General features: G+C 36.1%; 1 protein-coding gene across 2 annotated transcripts in view; it reads right to left on the bottom strand.

The window, feature by feature from the left end:
• Positions 1–10,440: 10,440 nt before the first annotated feature.
• cpsf2 (cleavage and polyadenylation specific factor 2) overlaps positions 10,441–18,895 on the bottom strand; it is a 31,370-nt gene continuing 22,915 nt past the window's right edge. For both annotated transcript variants that reach the window (XM_056481663.1, XM_056481664.1), the window contains exons 12-15: positions 16,488–16,713; positions 13,966–14,286; positions 13,505–13,639; positions 10,441–10,771 (exon numbers count right to left, since the gene is read on the bottom strand). In XM_056481663.1, the coding sequence (XP_056337638.1) occupies positions 10,679–10,771; positions 13,505–13,639; positions 13,966–14,286; positions 16,488–16,713 (775 nt within the window). In that variant the 3' untranslated portion in view covers positions 10,441–10,678. The remainder of the gene's footprint in view (positions 10,772–13,504; positions 13,640–13,965; positions 14,287–16,487; positions 16,714–18,895) is intronic.

The following is an 18,895-nucleotide window of genomic DNA, read 5'->3' as shown; positions in this document are numbered from 1 at the left end:
TCAAACCAGACACCACATGGCATGTCTGAATCAGACTTATGTATTTTCATCATATTATTGTTATTAAAAGTTGATGATTCTGTATTACTGTTTATTTAACTGTTTAGGCCACTAACATAGTTGACAATAACTATTTACATTTCCACCATTTTGTGCTTTAGCTTAAGATGCTAACCGGAAACCAGACACCACATGGCATGTCTTAATCAAACTTTTAAGCATTTTCATCATAATATTGTTTTTAAAAGTTGATGATTATGGTACTAATATTATTGTTTCACTTATTGATCAACTTTTTTAGCCACTAACAGAGTTGATACTAACAGAATTGACAATAACAGAGTTGACAATAACAGTTGACATTTTCTGCCATTTTGTGCTTTAGCTCAAGATGCTAACATCAAACCAGACACCACATGGCATGTATTAATCAAACTTTTATGTATTTTTATTATATTATTGTTTTTATTTTGATGTTTCTGTTGGTAATATTACTGTTTTGTTACTGTCAACTCTGTTAGCGGCCTAAAAATTGAACAATAAGTAGAGCTGACATTTCCAACCATTTTGTGCTTTAGCTTAGGATGCTAACATCAAACCGAACACCACATGGCATGTCCAAAACAGATTTTTATGCATTTTCATCATAATATTGTTTTTAAAAGTTGATGATTCTGTTACTAATATTATTGTTTCACTTATTGTTTCACTTTTTAAGCCACTAACAGAGTTGATACTAACAGAATTGACATTTTACGCCGTTTTGTGCTTCAGTTTAAGATGCTAACATCAAACCAGACACCACATGGCATGTCTGAATCAGACTTATGTATTTTTATGTATTGTTTTTAAAAGTTGATGATTCTGTATTACTGTTTATTGATTGTTCAACTGTTTAGGCCACTAACATAGTTGACAATAACTATTTACATTTCCACCATTTTGTGCTTTAGCTCAAAATGCTAACCGGAAACCAGACACCACATGGCATGTATTAATCAAACTTTTAAGCATTTTTATCATAATATTGTTTTTAAAAGTTGATGATTCTGTTACTAATATTATTGTTTCACTTACTGTTCAACCTTTTAAGCCACTAACAGAATTGACAATAACAGAGTTGACAATAACAGTTGACATTTTCTGTTATTTTGTGCTTTAGCTCAAGATGCTAACATCAAACCAGACACCACATGGCATGTATTAATCAAACTTTTATGTATTTTTATCATATTATTGTTTTTATTTTTATGTTTCTGTTGGTAATATTACTGTTTTGTTACTGTCAACTCTGTTAGCGGCCTAAAAATTGAACAATAAGTAGAGCTGACATTTCCCACCATTTTGTGCTTCAGCTTAAGATGCTAACATCAAACCAGACACCACATGGCATGTCCAAAACAGATTTTTATGCATTTTCATCATAATACTGTTTTTAAAAGTTGATGATTATGGTACTAATATTATTGCTTCACTTATTGTTTCACTTTTTAAGCCACTAACAGAGTTGATACTAACAGAGTTGAAGCCATTTTGTGCTTAAGCTCAAGATGCTAACATCAAACCAGACACCACATGGCATGTCTGAATCAGACTTATGTATTTTCATCATATTATTGTTATTAAAAGTTGATGATTCTGTATTACAGTTTATTTATTGTTCAACTGTTTAGGCCACTAACATAATTGACAATAACTATTTACATTTCCACCATTTTGTGCTTTAGCTCAAAATGCTAACCGGAAACCAGACACCACATGGCATGTATTAATAAAACTTTTAAGCATTTTTATCATAATATTGTTTTTAAAAGTGGATGATTCTGTTACTAATATTATTGTTTCACTTACTGTTCAACCTTTTAAGCCACTAACAGAGTTGATACTAACAGAATTGACAATAACAGAGTTGACATTTTCTACCATTTTGTGCTTTAGCTCAAGATGCTAACATCAAACCAGACACCCCATGGCATGTATTAATCAAACTTTTATGTATTTTCATCATATTATTGTTTTTATTTTGATGATTCTGTTGCTAATATTATTGTTTTGTTACTGTCAACTCTGTTAGCGGCCTAAAAATTGAACAATAAGTAGAGCTGACATTTCCCACCATTTTGTGCTTCAGCTTAAGATGCTAACATCAAACCGAACACCACATGGCATGTCCAAAACAGATTTTTATGCATTTTCATCATAATATTGTTTTTAAAAGTTGATGATTATGGTACTAATATTATTGTTTCACTTATTGTTTCACTTTTTAAGCCACTAACAGAGTTGACATTTTCTGCCATTTTGTGTTTTAGCTCAAGATGCTAACATCAAACCGAACACCACATGGCATGTCTGAATCAGACTTTTGTGTATTTTCATCATATTATGGTTTTTAAAAGTTGATGATTCTGTTATTAATATAGCCTATTATTGTTTACTTGTTGTTCAACTGTTTGAGCCGCTAATAAAGTTGACAATAACAGAGTTGATATTTTCCACCATTTTGTGCTTTAGCTCAATGTGCTAACAGGAAACCATTTCTCACATGGTTTAATCAGAATTTATGCATGTTGTTAAAAAGTGAATTAGAAATTCACTGAAAAATTCCAATAACAGAGTTCACAATTAATTGATTGGTGTGTCCTAAATATTTGTACAAATGAAGGAGAGAAGAATAAACACATGCCTCAATGCATTCCTGAGTTTCCTGCCAGAAGATATGACATCACTTGGAATAGGTCACATGCTTTCTCTATCAGTGCTTTACAGATTGTTCTGCCTTTTTATAATCAATGTAACGGAGTTGACCAGAATTTGGAGACGAACACAAAATGCATTTTTTTTTTATTACCGAAATTACAAATAATTCAGAAACATTTATTTTTTCAGGCAAATGTTTGTTTAGATTTAACAAAAAAAAAAAAAGATAAAAGTTAGGTGTAATTATTTCAAGATACTTAAAACTGAAAGTATGATTAAGGCGAAGAAGACAAAAAGTCCAAGTCAAAAATAGTTTAGTGAATATTTTCAAGACAAAACGTCCCTAAATTAAGTAGCCCATTTCCACCATGAAATAAAATAGTAAATTTGCCGGTTATAATAATAAGAAACTGTCTCATTATAAAGACTAACTTTCCCATTATGTTCTCTCTTTTTCTTTTTTTTTAACAAAAGTTCTTTAATTGAGATGTGTAACAGTGAAAGCGTCCGCATGGAGAGACACTGCAGCGCTGGTAAAGATTGTTGGTGTTTACAGCGGTTTGACTGATAAATATGATCTCTGCTGCCACCTTTGGATGGTCGGGTCAGAATTTGGCATCAACATCATGAAAGCATGGATCCATCCTGCCTTTTATTAAAGGTTCAGGCTGGTGGTGGTGGTGTAATGGTGTGGGGGATTTTTTCTTGGCACACTTTGGGCTCATTAATACCAATTGAGCATCGTGTCAACGCCACAGCCTACCTGAGTATTGTTGCTGACCATGTCCTTCCCTTTATGACCACAGTGTACCCATCTTCTGATGGCTACTTCCAGCAGGATAACACGACATGTCATAAAGCATGAATCATTTCAGACTGGTTTCTTGAACATGACAATGAGTTCACTGTACTCAAATGGCCTCCACAGTCACCAGAGCTCAATCCAATAGAGCACCTTTGGTATGTGGTGAAACGGGAGATTCACATCATGGATGTGCAGCCGACAAATCTGCAGCAACTGTGTGATGCTATCATGTCAATATGGAGCAAAATCTCTGTGGAATATTTCCAGTACCTTGTTGAATCTATGCCATGAAGGATTCGGGCAGTTCTGAAAGAAAAAGAGGGTCCAACCCGGTACTAGTGTACCTAATTAAGTGGCCGGTGAGTGTACTTTCTCATAATATTGACTATAGTTTCTCATAATAATGATGTATTACTATATTATTTAATATACTACTTTCTCTCAAATCTTTCTCTTATTTCGACAATGTGCCCATATGCCTTTGCGTCATCCATAATGCTATGGTTCCGATAGTTTAATAAACTATGTAAATATTATATACACACAAACATTTTTTTTGGGCGAGTACATGATATAATTGTGTGTTATTGATCAAAATTGATGTGTTTTTTTTTTGTAAAAAATAATTTCAGGTTTATCCTCTATAGGTTCTCCTAATGCATGCAAAAGCTGTCTCACGAATGCCTCTCTAGTTAAAATCAACCTTCCTAAACAGCTTTCGCATTAATAGGTGATGTTTAGGTCCAGGAACAGGGTTTATGTCGCCATCTGCGGACACTAAGCTAGGCTGCTGTGGATGAGCAGCTGAACTCGGGGACATAACGCTCCATTTCTGCTCTTATAGCTCATCTGTCAGCTCCATTAAAGCCGAGTCAGCATTATGAAGACTATAAGAGGATTAGCTGATGGACAGTCCTGCCGCTCGCCGTCACTTATCAGAATGAAAAGCAGAGGTGGAGCTGGAATCAACCCGAGGAATCGCCTTCTCCAAATCTCCTCCACTCTTTCACAGGGAGGATTACTGGAGGAGACTTACTTTATGGGGACATTAAAACGGCAGGACAAACAATGCTTTGACATGCACATGAACGCGTCTTTACATTTAAAAAGCTGTAATAAACTATTATGCAACACGAAGAGGGAGCATTTATCAGCTCACATTGCTTTTTGATGTTTCAAAATCACATCTATTAGGACAGTGTCTCCCAAATCTGTTCCTGGAGGCACAACATTAGTGCATATTTTGGATGTCTCCCTTATCTGAATCATTAATTTAAGGTATTGGAGTCTCTACTGATGTTCTGATGGGTTGATTCAGGTGTGTTTGACAAGGGAGAGGTTAAAATTATTGATAGGGTGGACATTATATAATTAACCTGCGGTATATATTGTCCTTTCAAAAATGGTTATGTCTATGTGTATGATGCATGTTCAATGAAGTGTATTTGCAGATTGCTTTAAGACTCTATCCAAAATCTAAGCACTTCTCTAACTGTGAAGACAAAAGATTAATATTCAAGCATTTTCTAGGATTTCCAGTACCTGTATAAACTCTGCAGGATGGAGCACATCTTGACCAGGTGGATTGCGGATCAGTGGAAACATCTTCTCCTGCCTGATGGGTCACAGTCAGCATCTGGAGCCTGGCAGATGAATCTAGAAGCCAGACCGAGGTTCAACAGATGCCTGGCCAACTGTAAGCATCTGGACCGTGCTGAAAGATGAATAATTTGATGATTCAAGCTGGAGAAAATACACTAAATGTAGATTGGATCCTGTCGGGTTTAGATGTAGTGCACTCCAACAAATGATTTTTCTGCTTGTTTAAACTACTTATTTGAAATCAGCTGAACCAACACAATTCTTGAGTTTTTCTTAATTGTTTTATGTTCAATCTATATAAATTTGTAAAAACAATTAAGTTAATTTAATCCATTTGTGTTGGGACAGCATGAAACTATTTTGTGGAGCCCCGCTTTTTTTTACAGTGCATATACACTAACCATTTAGTTTCACCAACACAATTGCTTCAAGTTGTCCCAACACAAAACAATCGAGTTAACTTACTTTCCTCAAATTTAAGTGGATTAAACATAAAACTAGGGATGGCTGACATGAAACTGACGTTTTGACAATGTCAAGATCCTGAAGCACAAGTATTTCGAAACTGCACCGAAGTATGGTCCGAACCACCCAGGGCACGTGACTAAGGTGATTCGAAACACCAGGTCACATGAACAAGGTGATTCGAAAAATGCAGGTCACGTGACCAAGGTGATTCGAAACACCCAAGTCACGTGACTAAGGTGATTTCAAAACACTTAGTCATGTGACTAAGGTGTTTGAAACACGCAAGTCACGTAACTACGGTGATTCAAAACATACGGGTCACGTGACTATGGTGATTCAAAACACGCAAATCAAGTGCCTAAGGTGATTCGAAACACCCGGGTCACGTGACTATGATGATTTGAAACACCCAGGTCACGTGACTATGGTGATTCAAAACATGCAGGTCATGTGACTAAAGTGTTTCAAAACACCCAGGTCACGTGACTATGGTGATGTGAAACACCCAAGTCACATGATTAAAGTGTTTCGAAACTCATTTCCTAGAGAAAAGAAATATTAAATAAGAACAGAGGGCGTGGCTTGTTTTTTTTGACTGCGAGCTGATTGGATGTAGTAAAGTAGGCATTTCACTCAGAAAGATGGAGGGAAAGTGTTAGTGGAGAATTATTACAACCTAACACCACCTGCTCATCATTTCTGTTTGTTGTCAAAACTGAAGCCTGATTTATACTAGACGCGTTCGCTAGTTCACTGCATCCTTGCTGCATTTGCGGAGGTTCGCTTTGTGTCCGCGCACATTTTGTGTGCTTTCAGCTGGCGGAGCGCACAAAATTTGAGACTCGAGCGAACAGTTCGGAAGGTGCCGCATTTCATTTGCGTTGAATATGAATCACTTTGTGGAGGTTTTGTATGAAACAAGTACGACTGTACAAACATCTTTATAATCCATCCATGCGTGATCATAAGGAGAACCAGATGACCAAATATTCCTGGCTAGAAATTGCTACAGCTGTGGTAAAAGAGGAAAGTTTTTGGAAAAACCTGAGGGATAAGTTTGTTAAAGCCAAAAGGAAAGGACATGGCAAAAGTGGAGCCCCGGGTGGTTTTAATATTACAGAATGTTTTTCCACCAGTCACAGGTTTTACACTGATGTATATATTACAATTTTACATTTAAAACAATTTAATAGTTACAGAACTAAAATGAAGTCGCAAATTATTTCTTCGATAACTTGAAAGGAATATTTGAACCTGTCGGTTTACATTATACTAATGGCCTGTTTTTCTAGGCTTTATTGGTGATAATGGTCAGGAATGTTGGACCTTTATTGCCTTTTTAGCATACAAGTAACTAGCCAAACACTAAGGTGTGAATTGTTGAGTGGGCTAAATATAAATAAAAATAAATAAATAAATAAATAAATACATTTTTTGCTTTTATTCTTGCCATATTAAAAAATAAAATTGTAGAGCAACCCATGTTCTTTTGTCGTTTACTTGTTATTTAACTTTAATAGGTAGAACTGTCTGAGTTATGAACAAAAGCAAGTGATGCATCAAAGTTTGATTTTAAAAATCTTAAATGGTTATAAAAATCCTTATAATCATTAAAATTCTAAAAGTAATCAGTTTAAATATCTTGAATGATATTAATGATATGACGCAGTTGCAGAAACTTCCTACCTCTCTGTTTATCCGTCTGACTTGTTGGTGGGTTTGTTTTGACTGCCCCCTGTCGATTTAAAGAATGTCACAACAGCGAACGCGTCAAGCACGCACAGTCAAGTCCAGGCGAAAGTATAAATGAGGCTTGACAGTTGGAGGGGTGGAGTTAAGTATGTTAGCCCCGCCCAATACATCAGACAAACCTAATCTGAGAATTTAGCTATAAACAAACAGGAAGTGGATTGTCAGACTTCAATATTACATTTGCTACAATATTAATAACTACAAATACAATATAATAAAGCCACAATATTTTTAAAAGTCCTGTGAATTGCTTTGAAATATGAATTTTTATTATGCGAAATTTGAAGTAATCTTATCAGAAACATGAAAATAAGGTGCGACATACAGTAACTCCGCCCCATTAAAAAACAAAACAAAAAAAAAACAGCCAATAGAGTTTTGTTTTTACCACAGCTCTGCCGGTGAGAGTGGTTGAGCTCAACGCATCAAATGCAAAGCAAATGAGTAGCTTCTTGAAGGGGGCGGAGCATGTCAGATATTAGAGAGCATTTGGTTGGTCAGAAGATTTGATGAGAAACTGAAGTGTGTGGTGATGAATTTTTTTTATTATTAATTTAGCCGGAAGTGACAAAGTTGAAGCACACTTGATTATAGATATCCTGAAGAATAACATCTACAATACTTGATTTGAATGAACTTTAACATTAATATTTTGCTTACCGTTAGCTTTGCTATGATTAGCTCGGAATGAAGCACAAAAGAAAGCCCCGCCCCCTACTCAATATTCGGTTTCAGTTGGAAGTACATTAACATACTGAAATAAAAGTCCCGGCAGTTTTGGGTTCATGCAGACTTTACACTTTTCCATCAAAGTTTTCTAGAAGTTTATTCAAATATGCTGCAGAATGGATGAAAAACTCCGACTAAGACTATGTTAAAGCAGGATATGGAGGTGAGAATAAACTGGTGTCATCCGTGTAACGTATATCTGGACCATAATGTTTGCTGTGTTGGCAGATTGTGTGTTCAAACAGCTGACTCAGGATCAGCCGTGCTGGAAATATTTCTAAATATGGCAGGAAGATTTGACCCTGGATCAGTTATTCGGGTCAAGGAAACAAAAAAAAAAAGCATATGATGTGGATTAGGTACGAGTTGTAGCACAGCAACACAGTTCATTTGAAGGCAAAAAAATAAATCACGCTGTCACTTTGGTGTAGCATGAACTATTATTATCCTAGTGCACAGCGCTGGAAAACAACTGAAGCAAAGGGTGTGAAGAGACCTGATAAAACAGCTTGAGGAATAAGGTTGCACAATGTAATTCATTCATTTATAGTGGATATAAAAAATCTACACACTCCTGTTAAAATGCATCACGTGATTATGATTGACCACGGCTGGTGCTGCATTAGCTAACACAACTCACCAACCAGGTAATTTCTAACTCACTATAAATAAACAGAGTTTCTTACCTCAGTTATCTTTGTCTTGAAGAATTCCCCATTCCACCCTTACCCCTCCTCCTTTTTCCTAGATAGCGTGGCACGGCGGCCCAGTGGTTAGGACTGTTCCCTCACAGCAAGAACATCATGGGCTTGCATGGATGGCTCCCACCATCCAAAGACATGCGACATAAGTGAATCGACTAATCCAAAGTGGCATCATAGACAAACTTTTAGTCAGCCATCTCTTAAACCAATTCCTAACTCATTAGCCATAACAAGCAGGTTCTCGAAATATAGCTGAGTTTAAACTCCCCTCTCGCCCTTCAAATTGGAGGAAGACCCATTTGCCGAAGGCTCGAGGATCTTCTGAGCTTAGGGCTCTCTCCAGGAACAGCATGCCAAACACACTTTATCAATCATCAGCTAAGCGTGAACTCTTTTCTTGCTTTGGGGTTGCTTTCCTTCAGCTGGAGCTGTGGCCTTAGTCAAGGTGGAGGGAATTATGAACAGTGCTAACTATTAAACAGTACTAGAAGAAAACCTTCAACCTTCTGCTAGGAAGCTGAAGATGAAGAGAAGCGGGGCGTCAACGTCAACGCTTCCCATTCACTTTGAATGGGTGACGTCAGGCGTTGCCGAACTGCATTGTGGATCCGATGGTGCCGCTTCAGTAGTGTGGCTCGCTGCAGAAGTTGGGTACTTCTCAACTTTAAGTGTCAATGGACGCGTCAGCCAATCAGATTGCTTTATGCAAATACACCAGCTCAGGCAGTAGTCGATTGCGGACTAATTTCATTGGCTGATGCTGCCATGTGGATCGCATCAGGCCCAATTTCAGACACGCCCTCTGTCGAGCGTTGAAGCTGAATGAAGCCCCATGTGAACTTCAGCGTCAACGCTTGACAGAAGCTAATAAATCTGACTTCAACTGTATGTATGAATATATATAAAAATATGTATGTGTGTGTATGTATATATATATATATATATATATATATATATATATATATATATATATATATGTGTGTCTGTGTGTGTGTGTGCGTGTGTGTGTGCGTGTGTGTGTGTGTGTGTATGTATATATATGTATGTATGTATGTATGTATGTATGTATGTATGTATGTATGTGTGTATGTGTATATATATGTGTATATATATATATATATATATATATATATATATATATATATTAGTAAAATTTTAATATAGCTATATATTTTAATAGACAGTCATTTTATTTGGTTTAGATATATTTTATAACATTGATTTGTCAACTAGCTAGTAAAATGAAAACATATTTTGTTTACATTAACGTTTTTAATTTTTATATAAAATATTTCTGGGGGTTCATTAAATAAATGCATGCTTAATTCAGTTGCATCCAGTTACTTTATACATTATAGTTATTGTGATCTCAGCTCCAATATTTGTATTTGTTTTTTTCACTGTGTCAGATTAAATGAGTAAAAAATGTGAATCTAATGTTTGGTCCGATTTTCAGTTCATCCGTCAAAAGTTGGGAGCAATGCATTGTGGGATACTGTATTCATTATTATGCTGTGCTGCATACTTCGCATGTTGGCAAACGCAGTATGTGTTTCTATGCGCGCACATACACACAACCTTCCTTCGACAATATGCTATTCTCAGCAAGCCTGGCTGGCTTTAGATAACAGTATGAATGTGAATAAATGTGAATGCACAAACTCACTTCCACACGTTACATCATTACGAAAACTGAAGTTTTTATCAGTGAACAAAATAAAGGAGTAAAAAACATTTCTTTCCATCCAGCAGTTCTGAACAAAAGCAATGATTCTTCAACAGTCCAGGCAGATGCTCTCGATTTGGGTCAAAATGTCCGTCATGAAAACATGTGGGTAAACAATAATAAAACATAGGCGACTCAAAAGCTACAAAAGATGTGAAGGGAATGAAAGTTTGCACTGCGGCTGAATGAGCATTAAACAACGGCGTACTGCTCATACAACAGCTCACGGATCCTGTAGTAATCGTCACAATGGCAGCCTTCCAGACAGATGCGGCCCGCTTCAGTCTGACACACAGAAAAACAGAGAATCAGTGATGAAAACAGCCTGATGATCTGACTTACAAACACTGGACAATCAAAATGAGTATAAAGAGCACAATTTGGGAGATTTCTTAGCCTTTCTTATTTCAATGTGTCAAAACAAGAAAACTCTAGTTGTATATACTTTTCTCAACATAACGTTTATTTTTTTTATAAATAAGGGCAAGTTAAACATTGTTAAAAGTATATTTATTATGGACACGATTACATGAAGGATCAAAAATATATATTGGTCAGCTTTTGTGTGAATGGATTGAGCATAACTCCTTTATAAAACCTGGCCTATTTCATGTTTATTTATAAATATTATGTCAACTTCTGTAGTTTTTGTAGAAATGAACACATCGTGTGATGGGAAATACTGCCCAGTTATTATTATGAGGCATTGTGTAATTGTTTGTTGTTTTTTTTTTTCCTGATTAGAGAATTCAATTTGGTCAATTTGCTGTAAAAATGTCTAATAACTGTTATCTCTCTGCAATAAGAAAAAATTATAAATAAATAAATATACATATATACACAGTTAAAGTCAGAATTATTAGCCCCCGTTCACTGTTTTCCCCCAATTTCTGTTTAACGGAGAGATTTTTCTCAACACATTTCTAAACATAATAGTTTTAATAACTCATTTCTAATAACTGATTTATTTTATCTTTGTCATGATGACAGTAAATAATATTTGACTAGATATTTTTCAAGATACTAGTATTCAGCTTAAAGTGACATTTAAAGGCTTAACTAGGTTAATTAGGTTAACTAGGCAGGTTACGGTAATTAGGCAAGTTATTGTATAATGATGGTTTGTTCTGTAGACTATCAGGAAAAAATATATAGCTTAAAGGGGCTAATAATATTTACCTTAAAATGGTTCATTAAATATTAAAAACTGCTTTTATTCTATCTGAAATAAAACAAATAAGACTTTCTTCAGAAGAAAAAATATTATCAGACATCATTTGGGAAATATTTAAAAAAAAGAAAAAAAAATTCAAAGGGGGGCTAATAATTCTGACTTCAACTGTGTGTGTGTGTGTGTATATATATATATATATATATATATATATATATATATATATATATATATATATATATATATATATATATATATATATATATATATATATATATATATATATATATATATATATATATATATATATATATATATATATACACCACTTTTTTGTTCTGTATTTGACAATTGAGTACAATTGCTGAAATAAAACCATAAACAAATTTAATGTCAAATTTAATTCAAGCATTTAAGGACCTGTGTTTGTTTTTAAATACTTTCCAGGCCATGTCTGATGTACAAGTACCTTTAAGTACTTTCAAGATGTATGGGAGCCCTTGCTTAAAAACGGCATTGCAAACTTTTCCTAGAGTGCACTGAAGCGTACACATGTCATTACTTTATTAATTATGTAGACATGATCAAGACGATCTGCTGCAGTTCAAAGCGAGCTTCAGAATGTGGAAGAAAAATGATTTAAGTGACTTTGAACGTGGCATAGTTGTTGGTGCCAGACAGGCTGATCTGAGTATTTCAGAAACTGCTGATCTACTGGGATTTTCTCGCACAACCATCTCTAGGGTTTACAGAGAATCTGAAAAAGAGAAAATATCCAGTGAGCGGCAGTTCTGTGGGCGCAAATGCCTTGTTGAAGCCAGAGGTCAGAGGAGAATGGCCAGACTGGTTCCAGCTGATAGAAAGGCTACAGTAACTCAAATAAGCACTCGTTACAACCGAGATCTGCAGAAGAGCATCTCTGAACACACAACATGTCCAGCCTTGAGGCGGATGGGCTACAGCAGCAGAAGACCACACCGGGTGCCACTCCTGTCAGCTAAGAACAGGAAACTGAGACTACAATTCACACAGGCTCACCAAAACTGGACAATAGGAGAAAAATGTTGCCTGGTCTGATGAGTCTCGATTTCTGCTGTGACATTCAGATGGTCGGGTCAGAATTTGGCATCAACAACATGAAAGCATGAAACCATCCTGCCTTGTATCAACGGTTCAGGCTGGTGGTGGTGGTGTAATGGTGTGGGGGATATTTTCTTGGCACACTTTGGGCTCATTATTAAAAATTGAGCATCATGTCAACACCACAGCCTACCTGAGTATTGCTGCTGACCATGTCCATCCCTTTATGACCACAGTGTACCCATCTTCTGATGGCTACTTTCAGCGCAAATCATCTCAGACTGGTTTCTTGAACATGACAATGAGTTCACTGTTCTCAAATGGCCTCCACAGTCACCAGTTCTCAATCCAATAGAGCACCTTTGAGATGTGGTGGAACGGGAGATTCGCATCATGGATGTGCAGCCGACAAATCTGCAGCAACTGCGTGATGCTATCAAGTCAATATGGAGCAAAATCTCTAAGGAATATTTCCAGTATCTTGTTGATTCTATGCTACGAAGGATTAAGACAGTTCTGAAGGCAAAAGGGGGTCCAACCCAGCACTAGTAAGGTGTACCTAATAAAGTGTCCGGTGAGTGTTCGTGTGTTTGTATATACATAGATCAGTGCATAGCTGTCTTTTTAAGGTGACAATTCCCAGATTGGACTTTTTCTGAATGGAATGCATGAACACACTCAGTTTGTACAGCTCATAATGTGCACTAAAGAGCCATTGATTAGATATGTTGATGATGATGATATATTAAGGTGTAAATGTGACTCACCCTCCTGACGGCCACCAGATTATTACACACCAGAACTCCACCAACAAACTCAGCCTGAATGCCTTCACGCAGCAGAACCTGTTTAAAGTCTGACAGCCGTGGCTCGTTGATGAACACAGACTGATGACCCGGGACCTGTACAAAAACACACAAACAGTATTACACATCAAAACCCCATACTAGACTAGATTACATTCAACTTTATTGTCATTGTGCAAAATACAGTAAAGAGCCAATGAAATATATCGCCAATATGTATAAAAACAGTTAAAGTCAGAATTATTAGCACCCCTGTATATCGTTTCCCCCATTTTCTGACACATTTCTAAACATAAAAATCTAGATATGCCAGGGGTGTGAATAACGCCGGGCTTGGCTGTACATATAAATATTTGTAATAATATTTGTGAACAGATTTAAATGAGCCACATAAGTCTTTATTAAATGGCCCCTCTCTTCACCTCGTGTGCCGGCAGTGGCTCCAGTGTAGGAATGACGTCGCTCTCCTCTGAAATCTCCTTCTCATCTTCTCCAAACAGTGTCTTCATGGCCCTCTGGTTTGCGGCGGCGGCAGTGCTGGGCTCAGTGCTTAGCTCCTCAGTCACCTCCATCCCTTGCTCTCCTCCTTCCTCCACCTCGTCCTTCGCCTCTCCCAGCTCCACGATCACACCAGTGTCCACTTTCTCTACACGCATGTCCAGAACACCGTCGATCCAGGCCAGCTCTGTATCTCTGGCCTTACAGAACTGCAGAGAGCTGACCAGAGAGTCCTTCAGCCGCACCTGCGCACACACACACAAACATCACATTCAACAATATATATATATATATATATATATATATATATATATATATATATATATATATATATATATGTATATATATAAATATAAATGATAGTACACCCTTTCAAGTTCTAGGAACAACAATTAATAACTTGACTTCTATTCAATCATTCAGTATCAGAAGTGGCTTATATGAAAAGCAAAGGCCTCTAAATTATGCTCATCTTAACAAAAATAAAATATGATCATCAGGGCTCAAAATTGCGACCGCTTCGCATATGCGCCTGAAATCTTATCTATGTGACCTCATAATATATTTGGGAGCATTTGTACGAGTGGATAAAACTGTTGCCATGGTTTTCACTGCAAAATGTTTACTGCATGCGCAGATTTAAAAGACATTCATGCAGAATGCATCTTTGCACCTATTTGCATGCTTTCAAACGTGAAACGCAGTGCTTAGGAATAGTTTAAAACAGTCGTCATGTCAACTATCTACAGTAAACAAATCTCGCAATGCTTGCCCCGCCTTCAAGCTCTTCTGATTGGCGCACTGCTCTAGAACTAAACGGAAATGCATTGGGTAATATCATGGGTCTGTTCTTGGTACCTCGCTTAAATGATCTAAGATGATTAGACAGATACTGGATCTGTTAATCTTGATAACTGATCTCTGGCTAATTTGGTTAGAGGAAAATGTCTGGATGAACTGATCTGAGATCGCTGTGTGTGTTGTGAAGGACAGATCTACCGATCCACCAAATCATGATCAGCAATGCAACGATTGGCTGACGGCACAGCAGCATAATCATCTAATTAATATTCAATTATCCATGAATTACATAAAAATCATAGGAAACAGTTTGTTAAATGTGATACGCAACAACCTTCCACCTTTGTTGTGGGCTGCAGGTTTTACACTTTCATTTGTCAAAAGTATTTAGCGATTTATTTACAGTTGTATTTTTACAGTTAGAGCGGATTTTCTTTATTATAGTAGACGGTTTCTTAATCGGAACTGTATAAAATGGAAAAAAGTCACATTAACCGTTCACCGGAAGTTTATCAGTATGGAAAGATGCACTAGCTCTGCATATAGCCTATAATCATACACAAATGGTACTAAAGCGATTGTAAGTGTTTGCATCTAAAAAGTGTATATCAATACATTTTCTCTTTGAACCACCAGCAGGTGACAGTCGTTGTACTTTTATTTCGGTTTTATTAATAGGAAACTTTGTATATATTTTGTATATTTTTATATTTATGTATATGTGTGCGTGTGTATATGTGTATATGTACATACATAGATATATATATATATATATATATATATATATATATATATATATATATATATATATATATATATATATATATATATATATATATATATACACACACACACACATATACATACATACACACACACACACACACACATATACATACATACATACACATACATACATACATACATACATACATACATACATACATACATACATATATATATATATATATATATATATATATATATATATATATATACATATATATATATATATATATATATATATATATATATATATATATATATATATATATACATACACACACACACACATATAAATATATATATGTGTATATTCTTATACATTCATAACGGCACTTGTGTTTGATGTCATGCTTTATCAGAATCCTGCTAAATTTGGCCATTTATAATACATAATAAAAACTCCTGTTTAGCAGTCCCAAAACATACTTTTTATTTCTGACACTCGAATCCCCTGTCAGAAAAGTCTAGTGGCTGGGAATGAGCTTTTACAGTGTCTGCTATTATGTTAATGTTTTTTACTGTGTTTACATAGATCAATATGGCCACTGTGTAAATACACAGTACAGTTACCATCTTATTGCCACATTATATGGTTATGATAGCATGATATATGCCTTCAGTGATTTCCTGAAGATAAATACCAAAAAATAACGCAACTGGAATAACTACAGCAGTCGCCATCGTCAATCTCATATGAAGCAAGAGCTTGCAAAAACATATGATGACGTGTTTGTGTGTCGTAGTGCTGTCGCATTTCTTAGAGGTAAATTTTGAACCCCAATATTGAAGGGTAAAGGTAAAAATAGAACTGAAATTGAGCCTAAATCTGAAAGTGCACCATGTGTGAGTGATTGCTGACCTGGTAAATGTGTGTTTCGCTGGTGGCGTCCACCGTCTCCTGCAGTTTGGGAGTGTACACTTTGATGTCTTTCCCACTGTAGGCCTTGCAGGACTCAGCCAGGTCCAGACTGGCGTCTGGTGGCCCGTGAACGATGATCAGCTGCCGAGGCTTCATCTGGTTGATGATCTTCTTGATAGAGTCACCATCAGATCGGCCTTCATAGTCGATATACGTCACTCGGGCTCTAAGACACAAATACAGCAGTGAATGAAGCACATCTGAGGAGTTATAACGTAGGTGTGTTTAAGTGTGTGTACTGTGTTTATTTAGTATGTACAGTTGAAGTCTTCATAGTGAATGGCTTTAGTCATTTTCATAGTGAACTTGAACCCACTGGAAGTCTTTTATCCACTTTTCGAAAAGTGTAAATGGTGGATTAACATTCACCACATGATCACCAATTAGATATGATCAGATGTGAACAGACCATTATTTGTAACTTTAGGTGGTTTCTAAAACAAAATCTTTCAGTGATATTTTAATTCGCCCATCCTTTACTTTTTTGCGATTGTAGGTCTCCCTGTCATCTGAAGGCAGAAGACATTGACTGAGTGATTCCCAGCGAATATTAACTAATCCATTAGCGATCATTTCTAGAGTAGTGGACCAATCAGAAGAGCTTGAAGGTAGGGCAATCATTGCAGACCTTGTTTACTGCGGCAAGTTTCCATGACAACTGTTTTTATCCAATCCTGAGAACCCAAATATGTTTTTAGGTGGAAAGATGCCTTCTGCGAGAATGTCTCTTAAATCTGCGCACGCAGTAAACATTTTGCAGTGAAAACAGGTCGCTTAATAATCGCAGCCAAAAAAGCAATTACAAGACACTGGTTACTTCCCGAATCCCCAACAACCCAAGAAAGGCTAGAGATAGTATATAATACTTATGTCATGGAAAAAATTACATTCTCCCTTCGACTATAAATTAATGCATTTAGAAATATCTGGTCCAAGTGGACTGATTACATTAGATTGCTCCATCCAGTGTTCATAAAAATATTACCATATAATTTCCCATCCACAGAACAAACATTTTTCAATTTACGACCCATTGCACTCCCCCTCTTAATCCTCTCTTTAGATTAGGAATTCACAGTTGATAATAACCTAAAGTTGAGTGAATAAATAAAGATTTGACCTTCTCTGGCCTATGTATACTTAGTATTGATATTATGTTACCATTTTATTGTTACTGTTTTTATATATTTTATTTGATGAAACTTTTTTTTTTATTGTGTTCTGTTACTTTATAGTTTGTAAAAACGAAAAATGTTTAGCAGTGGGAAATGTACTCTCTCCTAAGTGGAATCATTGTACTGTGTTTATTGCTACTACAAATACATTTTTTTAAAAGAAAACCGGTCGCACAGCAAAAGTTTTATGCGCTCACACAAATACTATTTTGACGTCGTATAGATAAAATTTTGGAGACATATGTGACCAAAATGGTCACAATTTCTATCCCTACAATGGGGCTAAAACAGCCAGAACATAACAAAAGGGTAGTGTATTGTTGAGTTTTAAAAACAACAAATAATAACTTGACCATTCAGTATCAGAAGTGGATTTTATGAAAGGCAAAGGCCTCTAGATTACGCTTATTTTACCAAAATAAAATATGATCATGCCTTGATTTTGAATGATTTAATTAGAACAGTAAGATCTGACTTTGCTTAGACAAAAGTCTTGTCACTGAACAGAAATAATGTCCAGTGTAGAATATAAAGTCATGCTGCAGTGGAAACAGAATGAAGATTGTGTCTGACTCCATCATGAGCTTGGAGGACTGCATCCATACATCTCTGCAATGACTCAAATCACTGATTAATAAAGTCATCTGGAATGGCAAAGAAAGCGTTCTTGCAGGACTCCCAGAGTTCATCAAGATTCTTTGGATTCATCTCCAATGCCTCCATCTTTCCCCAGACATGCTCAATAATGTTCATGTCTGGTGACTGGGCTGGCCAATCCTGGAGCACCTTGACCTTCTTTGCTTTAAGGAAAATTTTATATAAATCTTTATTTATAAAGTACCTTTTTACAACCAGGAGGCTGCCTAAAGTTAATTTCCAGTATTAAAAACAAAATTAAACATTTTGCACCAGTTGTAACCGATGAAATAAGGTTTGGTTAATTTCAACAGAGTGCATTGCAATAGTCCAGGCGAAAGCTGCTAAAAGCATGAATGGCTTTTTCTAGATCACGCTGGCTCATAATTTGTTGAGTTTTTAAAAATACCAAAGCATTTTCCCAAAATATTTGTCAAAATAATGTTTGTCAGCAAAAATCGTCCCGTTTGCTGAATCACAGAGAATGTTGTGGCCAAATTAAGCCTCAAAATCAGCCCAGAGTGGATGAAAACATCC

This window comes from Danio aesculapii, chromosome 20 (assembly GCF_903798145.1).
Source record: "Danio aesculapii chromosome 20, fDanAes4.1, whole genome shotgun sequence".
Taxonomy (NCBI): Eukaryota; Metazoa; Chordata; class Actinopteri; order Cypriniformes; family Danionidae; genus Danio; species Danio aesculapii.
This window is presented reverse-complemented; position numbering and strand designations above follow the sequence as displayed.